We start from the raw sequence: 17833 nt of genomic DNA, 5'->3' as shown, positions 1-17833 counted from the left end.
TCTCCACTCCGCACTCCCCCCATCATTCACTATGGTGAGATTTTTTGTTCTGATGATGCCTTACACCTGATCCCTTCGACACCTCGTGGTTGCAGAGGCTGGTGTGCTTCTTCCGTGTGGGCTTTGTTGCTTCTGAGCTTGATGGCCTCCATTTTCTTTCCATTCCATTTTTTTCTTTCCATTCTGCAAATTTTTTCATGCCCCCTCATATTAAAATACTCGGAAAACTATAATATGCTAGAGGGGCCTCAAGAACAACACGGATGCAAGAAGATCTAGCTGCCACATATGTTTGTTAAGGTTAGCTCTCCTAAATGGGAGAGGCAGGGAGCAGAAGGTGGTACTATTAAAAAAAAATGTTTGTGGAAATGTGAAAAATAACAACTGTAATCTAGTCACCGAATCCCATAAACTCACTGCTATTGAGTTGATTCTGACGCATAGTGACCCTGTAAGACCAGAGTAGACCTGCCTCTTTTAGTTTCTGCGACTTTAAATCGTTAGCAAAGCAGACTGCCTCATCTGCCTGCCAAGGAGCAGCTGGTCGGTTTGAACTGAAGGCCGTGTGGTTAGCAGCTCAACACGCAGCCCTCTATAAGCCCCAGAAGAGCCCACCACCAGGTCTCATGAGTCTTGAACAAGAAGATCCATCAGGATCCAAGGCCAAAGTTCAAATGTACCTAAATCTCCCACTTAACATTCCCGTCTGCTTCAGGATGTCTTCTCTCCTTCCATCACTAAAGGGCTGGTTCTCTACGGAAGTCCTACTGCAAACTCACAAGACAAAAATTGACAAGCAATGGACTAAGCCAATGAGGCACTCTGGTTCCATTTAGACAGACGTTTTCCTGCCAGGCCAACTCTTCCCTGCCCCTGGGTGGGCTGCCCTTGGGCCAGGGGTCCATCCCAGATCCCTACATATTAGGGTCAGTTGAATAAAACCACAGAACTTCCATGGACTTTGGCAACAACAAGACCTTTAACCTGGGGCAATGAATATACAAATGTGCTTTACACAATTGATGTATATATGGATTGTGATAAAAGTTGTATGAGCAATTTATAAACTATCAAGGGCTCATGAGGGAGGGGGTAGCGGGGAGGGAGGGGGAAAATGAGGACCTAATGCCGGGGGTTTAAGTGGAGAGGAAATGTTTTGAGAATGATGAGGGCAATGAATGTACAAATGCGCTTTACACAATTGATGTGTGTATGGAATGTGATGAGTTGTATAAGCCCCTAATAAAATGATTTTTAAAAAGAATTGTATGAGCCCCTAATAAAATGATTAAAATAATAAAATAAAATAAACAGAAAAGTTGAACTCGGAAAAAAAAGATCTTTATCATGGAATGTTTTAGTTAGAAGATTTTGAGCCTTATTGATGACTATAGATCGATTGACAATGACTGAAGAGAAAGAAACAAAAAACCTCAATAGCATCAAACTGGAAGACTAGGAAAATGAAGTTTTACCTTATCAAATGTTTCAGATAGAGTACTTTCAAATATCTCACAGTTTAAGCAAAAGTTCATGCCACATGGAAAATGCTGGCACACGTAAGAAACTTTAAGGGTCGCGGAATAGACTTGGTGATCGCAGACATGCCATTTTCTTGATCAAACCAATCTAAATAACAGGTACTAAAATGCATAGACCAAGAAGACCACTAGATGGCAGTATTATCCCATCTGGTTTTTTAAATCAGTCTCAACCTCAGGGCTCACTTGTTTGGAGACAGCTAGCTGTCCACCTTTTTCCCTGAAGCTATTTTTAAGAGACCTGGGAAGCCAGTAATTAATGAAAAGAATAAATCTCAGCGGGATATGTATCATCTATTTTTCTCTGTTCACTCATCATCTCTGAGCTCATTTTAGTCCCAAGGCCTTGGAACCTATCACTATTTTTTAGTGCAACTAGGCATTGAAGCAGAGACTTGGATCAGCCTTGGTGGCGTAGTGGGTTAAGCTTCTCTTGGTGAGAATGAGGAGGCTTTCTATTCTGATAAAGAGTTACAGTCTCGGAAGTCCAGGGGAGCAGTGCTACCCTGCGCTATGGAATCAATTAAGGATTCGAAGCAGTGAAAATCCCACACAGGGTGTAAGTAATTATTTGTTCAAGACCTCAAAATCCACAGAATCACAAGTGTAATTATGCCTATTCTCTATCAGCTAACTCATCATCTGACATTCCACTTACAACAATGGTTTAAGATTTTTACTGTCCAATTATTTGTGTCAGACTTAGGCATTAACAACGAGGTGCAAGACTACAGTGACATTGGTTGTGATAGCTGTGTCAGTTTGACTGGGCCATGAGTCTCAGTGGTTTGGCAGTTATGTAATGATACGATTTGGCACTTGTGTAATGATGTAACTATCCTCCATTTTGTGATACAATGTGTCTTAGTGTATTCCTTACACAAAATATTCCTCACACCTTTTGACTATCTTTTCCAATGGGTTAATATAAGTCAAGGCTAGAATAAGAGTAAGCAGCTCTCATGTATACTTGAGTGATTTTCAGTCCCATCCTTATCTCAAACTGAGCACTGGAGGCCTCCTGCAACATATTTAGGTCTATGCTCATTGTCTAAACTAGAATGAAAAGCTACCATTTCTTTCCTCCGATTTATGATGAAGTGATAATAGGGAGCAATCGTTCATTATTTTTATCCTAAGCTTGGTGGGTTTTTATTAATTTATTAATCTTGACATGCTTGTAGCCTCCCTCACTGAGGTTGCCTGGAGAGATTGCCCTTCCATTTCACCATGATGTTTGTCCTAAGTACTTTTCTTTTCTCAAATACCGCTCCCGAGTGTTGTCAGCTGCCAGCGACTCAGCTCTGATTCAGGATGACCCCCAGTACAACAGAATGAAGCACTGCTTGGTCCTGCAGTATCTTCGTGTTCATTGGTCCAAAAGGAACATTACTGGACAATAGGGATCCAGAGTTTTCAGTAGATTGCCAGGTCGTTCTACCCCATCTCTCTTAGCCTGGTAGCTCCACTAAAACCTGTCCACCATTCTAGAATCACAGCGATACACAAGCCACCTTTAGTATGGCAGCCTGACTCATGAGTGATGGTACCACCTCTTGCCATCCCTGCAGGGGCAGTGAGTTTAATGTGTCTCCTAGCCAAAGCCTCTAATGCCCACCAAATGGCATCTCCCTTCATGGGTCTGGTAAGAAGGTAAGGGAAGATACTGATAGGCTTTGTCTGTGAGTAATTGGGGACAGGATTGCCTGGAGTGACATCCTGCAGTGTATAAATGAGCCCTCTGAGAAGCATGAGGAGAGAATCTCATTACTAGCAAAAGCCATGAGTGGAGCATGTCCTCTGGACCTGAGAACCCTGTGCAATGAACCTCTTGAGTCCAGGTAATATACCATCAAATATACTGCTTATACCATCAAAGGAGCAGCAGCAGAACCAGGAGCCCGAGCATGGAACAGAGTGATGGACTTCCCAGCCTATGGAGCAAGCTGAGTGCTTTTGGGTCAGAGGCTGGTTTGCAGAGTGGGTTGCCTCTGCAAACATAATTAGGGAAGTTGGGCTTGCTGGCCTCTAGAAGTGGAGCTGACCGCCCCTGGGCTGAGATTTACTGGAGTAGGGTGCCTCTGGGCACTTCATCTGGGTAGGTGGACTTACTGACTTGAAGGGCGAGCTGAATGCCTTCAGGTTGAGACTCAGAGCTAATGCCCTTTGGGAATTTATGAGCAGACATGAAATTAATATGTCCTGGGAAACAACTCTGAGCATTTCTCACTGGCATTGCAACTTGTTAGCATCTTTAATAAACCCTTCCATCATGAGTTTTGTCTCAGTTTCTGTGTAGCAGTTGCGATGGATATAAGAAAGTAGAGGCAATTATACAACATTAAGACTATACACTCCCTAAATTTTACCTAATTTCTCTTTAAATGCTTTTCCTTTCAAACTAGTCCTTTATTACTTCCTTCACTTTCTTTCTGGATTTAAAAACAAATATAATCTCACCTGGCGACTGTGGTATCAGAACGCATACAAGCAAAACTATGAATATGCCATCAACAGAAAAAGTCTTAAATATTTGGTTAATCTGAATGAACATATAAAATATTAACTATATTTACCCAAAAGAAAAACAAAGTAAAATTTCCTATTTTGTGCACAGTGAGGATTAGAGATTTAAAGATTAAAAAGCATTGCCTTAAGCCTATTCTCCATCAACTTACCAACTAAATACAGATCCCCATAACCTTCTGAGCCTAGGTCCCCTGAGTTGATCCCTCCCCTGCTGAGGCCCGAGAATGACAGTCCACCGGCATGCACTCGGCCTGCCCATGCCTCCCTTGCAGCTTGAGACTGGCCTGGAGTGGCTGCTCCAACCAGTGCCCAGCTTGTGCCCAGGTCCCGAGTCACTCCCTGCCCTGTTCCAGCTCATGAATACTGGTCTGCCTGCATGCAATTGGCATGCCCAGTGCCTCCCTTGTTGCTGACAACCAGCATGATGCTGCTGCTGCTCATGATAGGCGCTTGTGGCCAGCCTGTACCCATGTCCCTTGAGTAGCTCCCTCCCTACACCTCCCACCTTATGACCCATGAGCACAGGTCCATGCTGTGTGCAATTGGCCTGCCCAGTACCACCCTCGCTTCCCTCCACCATCCCACCCATGCTAGCTGAGAGAGCCACCCGCACTCTAAATAGATAACCATTGGTGTCTAGGGAGAGAGTCAATCCAAGGGAGACAGAGACGCAGCTCGATCCCACAGTGCAGCTGGATCCAGGTAGTCCTTAAAATCATTCTTACTAGCCTCTAGAAAGAAAACACAGGGCTCCTGGACTCCCGGGCAAATGGCACCAAACTCCATCAAAATAACATGCAGACAACAACCACATCAACAACCACTACAAGAAAGCAAGAGAAACAAACGCAATGGCCAAAGAGGTCCTGAACCTAAGCAACATGCATAGAAGAAGCAGACTTTGCACCACCACAGAAATGAATCTTCAGAATTCTTTTCAGTCATATATGATATGAGGAATTGATACAGAAAAAGGATGAAATCATAAAAAGGATAGAGTCCACATACCAAAAGGAAATTTAAAAAATTAAGGGATGATGCAGCAGAAACAAAGAACATGGTAAAAGTCATCACCAACAGGCTGGTAGAAGCAGAGAACAGAATCAGTCATCTCAAAGTGACCCACACAGAATTCAATCAATGTGAAATACAATCAAACAAGATAAGTAAAGAAGCTGAAGAAAACTTGAGAACAATGTGAAGAGAAACAATATTCGAATAATTGGGATACCAGAGCAAGACATAATGAAGAAAACAGACAAAATAGCAAGGGAATTCCTGGAAGAAAATGTCCCCAATATAATGAAGATTCAACAATCATCCAGCAAGCAGAGAGGAAACCAACTAAATGGAATCCCAGGAAGAACAAACTAAGGAATATAGTAGTCAAATTATCCAAATTTGAGGTAAAGGAGAAAATTATAAAAGCAGCTAGAGGAAAAAAATGCACCTACCTATAAGGGTAATCAGATAAGAATATGCTCAAACTTAACAGCAAAAACCATGAATAAGAGTACAGAATGGAGTAGCATCTTCCAACAGTTGAAATAGGATAACTGTAACCCAAGAAACTTCTATCCCACCAAACTCTATAAAAATAGAAGGGGAAGTAAAAGTTTTCTCAGAAAAGGAAAAATTTAGAGAATAAGTTAAAAAGAATCCAGCACTATAAAAATCACTCTCCAACTCACTTTGGACAGAAGACTAACATCTACAGAAAACAAACATGAGACCACCACATAAGGTAATGCCATCTAAAAGTCATTGCACTGAGAGTAATGCCCAAGACCCCGGTGACCCAGTGGAGAAAAGAAGGCAAGAATGAATCTCCCACTCATACACAAAACACAGCTAAGGAGGGATATAGGAAAATATCTAACACAAAAGGTCCAAGATGGCAGCAAAAAAATACAGTTGGGTGTTATTACTATGAATATCAATGGTCTAAATTCACCTATTACAAGACAATGATTGGCATACTGGATTAGGAAACAAAACCCATCAATCTGTTGTCTGCAAGAGACACATCTCAAGTTCACAGACAAAAACCGGTTGAGGATCAAAGGATGGCAAAAAGTATATCAAGTGAATGGCAATCTAAAAAGAGCAGGAGTTGCCATTCTACTCTGACAAAAACAATCTCAAGGTACAGGACATAACAAGAGATAAGTATGTGCACTATATAATGCTTAAGGGATTAGTAGACCAAGAGCCAGTTAACATAGTAAACATACATGCCCAACAAGAGACCCACAAAATTCATCAGCCAAATCCTTCAAAGGATGAAAACATAAATCACAGTTTTGACAATCATAGGGGGTAACTTCTATCCACCTCACTCCAAGAAAGACAGATCAATGGGAAAGATGCTAAACAAAGAGGCTACAGAACTAAACACTACAACCAGAAAACTCGACCTGATAGATATGAGGGTACCCCCAAAAATCCATTATTTTTTCAAAGTCAATAAAAGTTTTTAACAAAACAACCTAATCACTTTCTAAGTACTGTCTGTTACATGTAATATATTTGTCAAATCAGTGATTCCATTCTTCAAAACATTTTTCAAATTCATTTGTTTGCGTGGCTGGCACCACTTCTGGGATTGTCAGGGTTGACTAGAGAAGCAAATCCAGGGGCACTCATAAGTGTGTAGAAAGAGCTTTATATAAAGGAGTAATTGTATATTAAGAAAACATCTCAGCCCAGTCCAGATCAAGTCCATAAATCCAATATTAACCCATATATCCGATACCAGTCTATAAATTCCTGTTAGAGTCCTACAACACATGCAATGATGCGAATGCAGGAAGACCACAGAACAATGGGTGGAAAGTTTTGTGGATCCAGTGGCAGTGGGAGCATCTCCAGGCCTCTGGCTGCCATCAGCATGGCTCCATGTGGCTTGTCATCAGGAAGGTGAAAGAGAGAGAGTGTGTTCCATCTCCACAGAGGAAGACAAGCGTTCCCAGAATCCTCAGGAGAAAGCCATGCCCACAGACACATCAGTGGCTATGACCTGATTGACAGGTTAGACTCCACATCTTCACTCAAGTTGACCAATTATGTAACCGCCACAACTTCCCTTGTTTTTTCTTCACTTCTTCCACGTTGTCAAATAGCCGTCCTTTCATGTGCCCCTTTATTCATGGAAACAAAAAGAACTCGCAAGGAGCTGGGTCAGGTGACAGGTGAGTGGGGCAAAAGAGGCATTCTGTTTTTTGCCAAAAACTGGTACACCTGAGATGGCTGCATGAGCAGGTGCAATGTGGAGGTGGCAAGACCAATCCCCAGTGTGCCGCAAATCAGGCTGTGTTTTTGTCACACACTGTTTTGCAGAACCTCTAAATAGAAAGCTTTATGAACAGTTTGACCTGATAACTTCCCCATCTCTTCAATGGTCCTTCATCGGTCTTCAAGCACAAGTGCATGAATTTTGTTGACATTTTTGTCTGTTCAGGAAGTTGATAGATGCCTGGGAGAAGGGGAGGTTGGGGAAAAGGACGTGGTGTTAACAAACCCAGGGACAAGGAAACAAGTGATCCAAACTGGTGGTGAGGTGGGTGTGGGAGGCCTGGTAGGGCATGATTAAGGGTAATGTAACCAAGAGGAATTGCTGAAACCCTGGTGGGAACTGAGCATGATAGTGGGACAGGAGGAAAGTCAAGGGAAGTAGAGCAAAGAGCTGGGAGGCAAAGGGCATTTATAGAGGTCTAGATAAAGACATGTACATATGCAAATATATTTATATATGAGGAAATAGATCTGTGTGCATATATTTATAGGTTTAGTATTAAGGTAGCAGAAGGACACTGGGCCTCCACTCAAGTACTCCCTCAATGCAAGAATACGTTCTTCTATTAAATTGGCATTCTATGATGCTCACCTTCCCAACACAACCGCTGAAGGCAAAGCGGGTGAATAAGCAAATGTGGTGAAGAAAGCTGATGGTGCCCAGCTATCAAAAGATATAGCATCTGGGGTCTTAAAAGCTTGAAGGTAAACAAGCGACCATCTAGCTCAGAAGCAACAAAGCCCACATAGAAGAACACATCAGCCTGTGTGATCACGAGGTGCCAAAGGGATCAGTTATCAGGCATCAAAGAACAAAAAATTATATCACTGTGTGCTCACCTTCCTGATACGATCACTGAAGACAAACGGGTGCATAAGCAAATGTGGCGAAGAAAGCTGATGGTGCCCGGCTATCAAAAGATAGCTTCTATGAGCCCCTAATGAAACGATTTAAAAAATCATAAAACAGGTGAAAAAAATATATAGCATCTGGGGTATTAAAGGCTTGAAGGTAAACAGGAAGTTGAAAGATGTCCTTAGAACTAGGTTTGACATTTCACCTTTTTGAAACAAGAAAATCACTCGTACACTTGAGTTTTTCCCATAGTGCTGTTCTTGCAAGCTGTGCTCAACATCACCACTGTTTCTGCAGCACTTCTGAGCAGGAAACAAAATTTCATAGCTGCATGCTGTTCTCTTTAATAGGCCAACACAAAAAAACGAGGTTTGAGCCAAATTGCTTTTACAAAAAAATTCACTGTGACCAAAGACAACCTTCCCAGGTGACACCACTGGGAGCACAAACTCAGTGATCACCTAGAGGGGAAAATGCATGCCACATTGTGGGAAAAGTTGGGGATATTATGCTGAGTGGTTAGCCAAACACAAAAGGTCAAGTACAACATGAGTCCATTGAGATAAGTTCAAACTGCAGAACATGCATAAGGGAAAATACACACAACACACATTGCCTGGGCTGTGGACCAGATATTCTGACATGAGCCAGACTAAACCCAATGATTCATATGCCATCAAAAACAGATGCAGGTAGCACCTGTGCTGAAAGGCCCACAGAGGGGAGGGGGAAGAAAAATGACAGCAACAGGGTGTCAGGGACCTAACCAATCCAAGGGGAGGTGATTGTTTATATCTCCACAAGAAAGGGAAAGCAAGATTAGACCTCAATCCAGTGTGCCAATCTTTGAGGGCGATGTTCCTGCTCGGAGAAGCTCATTCCCAGAGGTGACTGCAGGGCTGGCCTCAGTTCAAGGAGCGATGTCCACTCCCTAGATGACAGTGCTGCAGAGGGCAGCTCTGAAGATGTAATTCAGGGAGAGCAGCTGGTCTGAACCAGCTGCATGGGGGCAAACCAAGAGGAAAACGGAACAGACCAGTAACGGGAGTGAAGGCACGAAGTCCCTGAGAAATCCCAACTGTAGACTTCTGACACTTGAGGGGCAGCACTTGGCACCCCACCTGAACTGGTGGTGGGTTACTCACATGGGAGCCACACTTAAAGTCTAAAGGAATAATGGGGGGTAGGGGGGAGGCACTAGCCTGCCTCATACCTGACAGTAGGACTAGCAATGAGGACATTTAGGATGCTCACCTTTCGGACACAAACGCTGCTGAAGACAAAAAGGTTGTATGAGTTGTTAGGTAAATGGGACCTGGGATATGCAGCTGTCTGGAAGAAAGAGGGACAGGGCTGATGGGACATAGTATATCCTTCTATTTAACAGAGATTAATCTGCTCTATGCCAAGATCCCCGTTAGTCTTGTATGTTTAGTTATTCTTTTTGATCTACAAGAGATGCAGGGTTAGCAATCTTATGGAGGCGGCGATTGGGCTGACAGTTCCTGGGGCCACGGGAGGGGTGGGGTAAGTGAGGGGAAGCCAACAGTGAAACACTGTGTTCTAAAATTGATGAGAAAGATAAGCTTTTCTAGTCAAGTTTAATCAATTGAATTGTATCTGAAAGGAGTTACTGGGAGGTGAACAACAGGTAAAAATAATAGTGGGGTAGAAGGAAAGAAAAAATGTGTGTATTTATGTATGTAAATATAGGTAAATGTAACAAGGAAGCAGATGGACTGTGGGCCTCTACTTAAATCTTACCTCAGTTTAAGAATTGTTTGTTCTAATAATGCAGCACTGTACACCTTCCTGTCACGATTGAAGACAAAAGGGGTGCATAAGCAAATGTGGTGAAGAAAGCTGATGGTGCCCAGCTATTAAAAGGTATAGTGCCTGGGGTCTTAAAGGCTTATAGTTAAACAAGCAGCTCTCTAGCAAGGAAGCAACAAAGTCCAGATGGAAGAAGCACACCAGCCTGTATGATCATGAAGTGTCAACAGGAATAGGTATCAGAAGTTTAAAAACAAGCAACCAAATTGATGTGAAGGGCCATGTATTAGAGACCCCAAACCCACTTGTAAGATAATTGGACAGTCCCTCTCAGAAGGGTCACGGGGAAGGGATGAAAAATCCCGGGTGCCCACTACCATGACTCAAATTCGATCTTGCAAGTCTGGCTAGACCAGAGGATGTACACTGGTACAGATAGGAACTGAAAATACAGGGAATCCAGGACGGATGAGCCCTATAGGACCAGTGGTGTGAGTGGCAAACAGGGAGGGTAAAGGGAGAATGGGTAAGAAAGAGGGAAACGATTATACTGAACTGTGTGTGACCTCCTCCCTGGGGGACAGACAACCGAAAAGTGGGTGAAGGCAGACGTCAGACAGGGCAAGATATGACAAAATACCCATTTATAAACTATCAAGGGCTCATGAGGGAGTGGGGAGCGGGGAGGGAGGGGAAAATGAGGACCTAATGTCAGGGATTTAGTGGAGAGAAAATGTTTTGAGAAACGATGTACAAATGCGCTTTACACAATTGATGTGTGTATGGATTGGGATAACAGTTGTATGAGCCCCTAATAAAATGTTAAAAAAAGAAAAATCCCGGGTGCAGTATACTACATAATTATTCTCTAGTTAATAATTCCTATGGTTTTTGTTTTACTTCATTAATCATGTTAGATTTGTGAATGTCCACTTGTATATTTAAGATCTTCTGGTACATGAAATCCAAGATAGATAGCCCTTTAGAAATAGTAACAGGAGTAATGGTTCCCTGGGGGTACAAGAAGAGAGGCTGGGGGGAGGCATAGCGAGCTGATAATATTGATGACTGCAAAACCCCACCCAATAGGATCAAACAACAAAAACAGAAAAGAAAAAGAGCATTGCCTCATTGAAGGTGATGGCATTTCTGTTGGTACATAGGTGGGAGGAGCAACCTCTCACCAAGAAAAAATTCTCAACAATATTTATATTGAACCAGGGGAAGAATATGCCTGTAACAAAAGTACTGCTTTGGACTCCTTTTTTTAAATAATCTGATGAAATCTATAGATTCAATCATAGGGCAATAAATACTTAATCTTGGGAAAATAGATACACAAGCCTCTCCAAAGGCACTGCACAGAGGTCCTGCCCAGCAGTTTGTCTAGCCCAAAAACATTGTTTGGAAATTCCTATTATTTATATGTTACACATGCAGAAATCCTTATGCACTTTCTACAGAACCACAAAGGTAGTAGTTGCTGTTTTCTTCTCAAAGCCTAGGAAGTTGGTTATTTCCGTGAAAATTTTTTTCAAGACACTTTCTATCAACTTTCTGAAAAGGATTTCATTAGATGGTCATTTTGTGAGATAATGCATAGAGAACATTAAGAAAATGGTAGGAGAGAAGAGCAAAAGAAGAGAATGTTTGAAATAACACACATGATGGGAGTACAGGAGACTGACTAGGTATGGAATGGTACTTGATAATTGATGAGAACCTTTTGAAAATAATTAAATACATAAAAAATAGTTATCACTTTGAGTTCAAAAATACTCTTGTATGAAGGTGTATAATTGGCATATTTATAAACTGTGTGTATCCACTAAATTCACAGTGAACACAATCTATAGTACATTCACATTTGCATATTTACAAGGTATCTTCTGCAAAATAAATATAAAATATCAACATTTTACTTCAGTACATTTGTGATACAGTTTCAGTATGTTTGCAAAATAGTTTGAAACAAAGGCATTATTTTTCATTAACAACAACAAAAGAGAAGTCTCTCGAGCACAAATTTACTATTTTATGCAAAAAATACAAGTCTAAATATAAGCATTCCCATTCAGGCTTATTCAGTACAGATGTGTCTACATGTTGTTGAACTATAAAGTGTTAACTACCAAGGTTACAGTACTACTGATTGATAATTGGCCTTAAAATAGTAAATGCAATATATCTATTATTTTTCACATGTTAAAATGCTTAAAATTTTACATAATATTAATTCTGAAAATGTATGGTTTGCCATTCACTCAATACACTTTTGCGAAGGAAAAGCCAATCCTGTCCCTTACAACAACTTAAAAATTATTTGAGAGCCATACATATATTTTTATAAACAAACGAAAACACAGGTATCTGAGCCACATGTACGTACCCAGAGAGCTGCATATGGCTCACAAGCTGCCGATTTAACCAATGATTTCTTACTCAGAATTATTTTGAGATGTGGGAGTATCTATAGTTTTAGATGCTTCCAGAGAATAATGGTACACAGCCAGGTGTGGAAACCTAAACCCACTGCACCTTTCGGTTGCCCCAGATTCACTTTGGAAAAACTTTTAAAAATAACCTAATTTCCTGATTTGACTGAGATGATTCAGAGTGGTGTCCAGCCCTTTAATGTTTAAGCAAGTGTTTGAGAGCAACACTTGGCACTTTTAAATAAAATATTATCCTTAAATATACAGTTGTGATCAAGTGAATTGTTATGCCATAGTCCATCCATTAAAGAGACTCTTTCAGCAAATGATCTCAGCTTTTAAACACACTACTGTTTGATACTCAATTTAAATCTAATACTTTCCCTCATCATTAGCCTCCTATGTGATCAGAGGTAGTGATTCCAGCTTGCCAAAAATGTACTGTGGATTATAAAAGATATACATTCTAATCACATGCCTTTATAGGTTTTAAACATTCCATGTGTAATGGGGATTGGAAATCCACTGGTATGAAAATAATAATCAAACCACAAACTTGATTTTACACGTTTGTGATTCTACAACAAAATATCACATTTCCCTCACATGTTAAGTTCCTACATACAATAGTGGAGAAAACAAATGTAGCAAACACGAGAGACTGTGCTCCCTATTAAGTGCGTGGGATGCTCCGTAGCCTCCCAAACCTCCGCTACGTGCACAACCAACCTCGAACCCAGAAGCTCCTGAAGAACTCCCCAGCAGCAAGAGGGCGCACCCAGCTGGGAGCGTGTCTGCGGTCAGCTCCCGCTCTGCGATGCCTTTTTTGCCCACATCAACACACTTTTCTATCATGTTCTTCACAAAAGCTTATGCCGCCTCTTGGCTAACTAGTAGTCCTAACTTCCTGACCAAGCAATGAAGAGGCGATTACCAAAACACAGCATTGTATTGCCAGAAAGGCAAATCACTTCATAAGATAAGAAACTGACACTTTAAAATGTATACCTACTAAGCTAAAAACTGTACACTAATTTTCAACCGCTTACAGTCTAGATTATTTTAACAATCAGACCATTTCCCAGCATATAAATGATTCATGGTCAAAACAAAAACATTTTTAATTATGTTTTTATAAACATTACACAGAAATATCAAAACCAAGTAATATTATAGGCTTCCTACTGAGAAATAGCTGAAATAAAGCTAAGGACACAGTAATCCTGGGGAAAGGATTTCAAAACCTAACAACAGTCTCAGGCACGCCCTTATCTCCGATCACGCCCCGGTCTTCCTAACCCACGGACGAGACGGGAGAAGGACGGAAGTACATCAAGTGGCACCGACTTTTCACGTCCTTTTAGCGGGTTTGGCAGTTAGCTGTTTTTCTCTTTCAAATTCCTTCTCTCGCTGCTGTTCCTTGTCCAACTCTTCTTTCTGCCTTTTCTGCTGCAGCTTTAGTGCTCTTTTCTGTGTCAAAACACATAAAAATAAAGACATAAATAAAACTGAGCCAACAGTCAAGTGCTACACCTTATGGCCAAAGTTAAAAGCAATAGCAGTTCACTTTAAAGTAATCAGTACATATTAGTAAATTTAATACGTAACTTGTTAGGTCCTCTAAGGTCCTCTTGATTAAGGGGGGAAAAGTTACTCCAAACTCTCATTAGATGGGAATTATAACTACATAACCAGAGACTATGAGCCAATCAGCCCAGCTATTAGAAAGCCTGGAGTGAAATTCAATGAAAGACAGATCATAAGAGGAAATCGTGTGCCATGAACTAAGCATGTCATTACATATGGACACACACAAAAAGACACACAGAGCTCTGCTTCTATAACGAATGTGATAGAAGAATTTTTCAACTCACTTTTAACTTGGATGTCTTTTCATGAAGCATCAGCATTTCTTTTCTTATATTCACCAACTTAGTATGATAGTGTTTAGCTTCAGTGAACTTAAAATGAAAAAGGAAATGAATATTCAGTTAAAACACGCTGAAATATCAAAATAGATAAATAAGTCAGTAAATATGCTCATTATGCCTGTTGATCTTATTTTAAAAAAACCTTTCTCTATATTTTAATTCTAAAATTCAAATTTAATTTAAACCATTAGCAGAATTGCTAAAAACCCTAATGACAATTTGGTTCGGATTTTTCTTTTAAGTTACAACCTTAGCTATAAGAATGGATTTTGTGGCCATACTGAACTGTGAGCCCTAGTCTAAGATCAATCCGTTCTTATGATACAGCCCCACTCAATACTAAAAGGGATCACTGAAGACAAGGGTGCTATAGGGCAGTGTGGTAAAGAAATCACAGGGAACAGCATCTGGGGTCTGAAAAGCTTGTTTGAAACAAGAAGCCATCTCAGTGAGGTGACGGCTAAGCCCAGCCAGAAGAAGCACACCTATGCATGATCCAAGGATTATAAAAAGCAAAATCCAAGATCAGAGAAGGGACGTGTATAAATTCTGAGCACCACGTTTGCAGAGGGCTATGGATGATGGTAAAATCCCAAATTCTATTTGCAGAGACCCATGGGGATTAAGCCTTCATTGTATACCCTGCCTACAGATAGAGTACATCAGAAAGTGAGTTATTACAGATATAGTTTGGTTAAAATTTAACACCTTATCATTTGTTTTCCCTTTTAAACCATCCTTAGTTCTATTTTTGATTATTTTCTGCCTTCTTTTGGATTGAACAAAAATGTTACCAACATCATTGAGTTGTATAGAAATTGTTAAAAAAAATGTTAAATGAAAAGCTAGTATGTACAAACTTACTGAAAACAATTTAAATTGTAGTTTTTTAAAGTTACTGATGAGATAACTGTCATTTATATTATATTGCATACATACATTTTGCTTTAAAATCTGCAATATCACCCTAAAATTTCAGTAAAATCATCTAATAACACGACTAGTTCCATTCAAGAAAAGCACACTTCGATCCTTACAAGGAGAGATCGAGCCAATGTCCAAAGGGCAGTTTAAGGGAAGAGTCTCTGTCCATCAAGAAGAACCAAGCTGTGGCCAAAGACCTAGGGGACCTGTGGCCCACGCCAATCATACTCCTGGGGCTTTTGAAACCTGACCAGGCAGACAGTCTCTCTGAAGACACTCTCTTCCCAAGGAGCTCTAAGCGTGGACTCTACATGTCAGCTGGCCTCCATAGCCTAACGTGAAGCCACTTATCACGGGAACCCAAGAGGATGATCTAGAGGTCTAAGGAGGAAGGAGAGAAGCAAAACAAAGTCACCACAATCTCGGGTAAAGTAATGGAGAGAGAAGAAATGAGAAGCATCTCAGTAGAAAGATTAACAACCTCAATAAGGCTGCTTCGAGGACTAAGGTGAGCTGACCCAAGCCATGGTATTCTCAATCACTTCACATGCACATGAAGACGGGAAGTGAACACGGAAGACTGAAGAAGCAGTGAAGCGTCTGAGTGGTGGTGCCAGCAAAGAACACTGACAGTACCACGGCTGCCAAAAGGATACACAAGTCTGTCTGCAAGATGGAAGGCCAGAGTGCTTCCAGAGGCAACGATGGCAAGATGTGGTCTGACATACACGGGACACGTTGTCAGGAGAGACCGGGAGAAGGGCATCCTGCCTGGTAACGCAGAGGGGCCACAGGAGGAGGCAGGCCCTCCACTAGATGGAGGGAGGCAGTGACTTTAACATGGTTGCAGGCACAAGAACAACGGTGAGGACCGTGCAGGACTGGGCAGTGTTTTGTTCCATTGTACGCAAGGTCACAATGAGCTGAACTGACTCAATGGTACCTAACAACAACAACAACAACAACATGGCTGGAAGTAAAGCCATGGTTTGATGAACTCTAAAGATTAGAGACCCTCTTTATATACCTCTGGACCTTATATTCCTAGCTGACATCTAGACTACTCTTGGGCTGCGAGATGAAAGAAGAGAGAAACTTAGTTCTTGCACCCTCACAGTGAATAAACAATATGACATTCTGTTTGGTTCATCTATTCAAGGTTCATCCACTGGACAAATATGTATTCTGCTACAACAGGAGCTCAGTGGGGAAAACAAATGTAGGCTGGTGTAGCTTCATGTACCTCCTTCATAGGAAGTCAGATACTACTGAGTGGAAGAACTCACAGATACCACAGGCCTCTGTCCAATGCTAGAGAAAATGGGCTTTGCTTTTGCTTGGTATAAAACGAATACTCCCTTCAGACACATTTTCCCAATGAAAGGAGCCCTTGGGCTATACCAACAGTTAAGCAATCAACTGCTAGTGGAAATGTTGCTGATTTGAACGCACCCAGAGGTGCCTCAGAAGACAAGCCTGTGTCTGAAAGATCACAGCCCCAGAAACCCCGCGGAAAGTTCTACGCAGCAAACATGGGGTTGCCATGAGGCAGAACCAACCCAATAGCTAACAATAGCAGCCCAATGCCAGTCCTTTTGTAGAACAAACCATGCCCAGCGTGCAAGGGGTGGAGAAAGGGTGCCATGAGTTCTTTTCTTTTTAATGCTGTTTCTCAAAATAAAGTGTTATCATTTCCTTCTCACACTACATTATGGATGGCGCTTTAAGACATTACGCTGGGGAAGGAAATAAGTCATTCACAAAAGGACAAATATTACATGACCTCCATTATATGAAAAGACAAGAACAGACTAATATAGCGAGACCAAGAGAGGCGGGGAAACGGAGGGCCATTGTTTATGGAGCACTGACTTTTCTGGTTAATGGTGATGGAGAAATCATATTGCAGGTAGTGCTAACTGTTGCCAATAAGTTGTAAACACCTTTAAAAAGGTGACTCAGTAAAAGTGACAGAATAGATATATTGACAATGACCAAAAAAAAAAAGAAAAAAGCCGCTATTGAGGCTGCTAATGTACAACCAAACACTTCATGGGATTTAGTTCCTTGGTCTGGAAGGTTAGCGTCATGGTTTCAAGGGACATTCCACTTAAATGACCTAATAGGTTGTTGAGCATGTCTGTTCGTTTGATGCATAGCACTGGGTTCTTAAAAGCGTGCAAGCAGCTATTCAAAGCATAATGACTGGTCTCGAATTGCCTGGAACAACAGAGGAAGGAGCATCAGACAGAGGTGGAGGAAATAGAAATGTGGCTATTGGCTTCCATGAACAACTGCGTCCTTTGCCAAGAAAGTGGAAGGCATGTACCTGGCTACCATTACTGAATATTTTTATCCCAGTTGGTATTTAGGAATCTAGATCGAAAGGGGGCAGAACAGAATTTCATATTCTAATGAATAGACTTTCCAGAGATACATGTCCTGGAACTAATTCCCTGCCACATCTTTAAACGTCAAATCAAAACTATCCCCTTAAAACTAGTCATTTAGCCACAGTGTGGGAATTGCGCCTGATCTGATCCCGCCACG

At 41.4% G+C, this 17833-nt stretch overlaps 1 protein-coding gene across 2 annotated transcripts in view; it reads right to left on the bottom strand.

Annotated features, from left to right (window-relative positions):
- Positions 1-11779: 11779 nt before the first annotated feature.
- BLOC1S6 (biogenesis of lysosomal organelles complex 1 subunit 6) overlaps positions 11780-17833 on the bottom strand; it is an 18417-nt gene continuing 12363 nt past the window's right edge. For both annotated transcript variants that reach the window (XM_004709410.2, XM_045286524.1), the window contains exons 4-5: positions 14303-14389; positions 11780-13898 (exon numbers count right to left, since the gene is read on the bottom strand). In XM_004709410.2, the coding sequence (XP_004709467.1) occupies positions 13779-13898; positions 14303-14389 (207 nt within the window). In that variant the 3' untranslated portion in view covers positions 11780-13778. The remainder of the gene's footprint in view (positions 13899-14302; positions 14390-17833) is intronic.

Source organism: Echinops telfairi, unplaced genomic scaffold (assembly GCF_000313985.2).
Source record: "Echinops telfairi isolate 266 unplaced genomic scaffold, ASM31398v2 ScPeMD7_8;HRSCAF=38, whole genome shotgun sequence".
NCBI lineage: Eukaryota > Metazoa > Chordata > Mammalia > Afrosoricida > Tenrecidae > Echinops > Echinops telfairi.
Note: the sequence above shows the minus strand (reverse complement) of the source record. Positions and strands in the feature narration are given on the sequence as shown.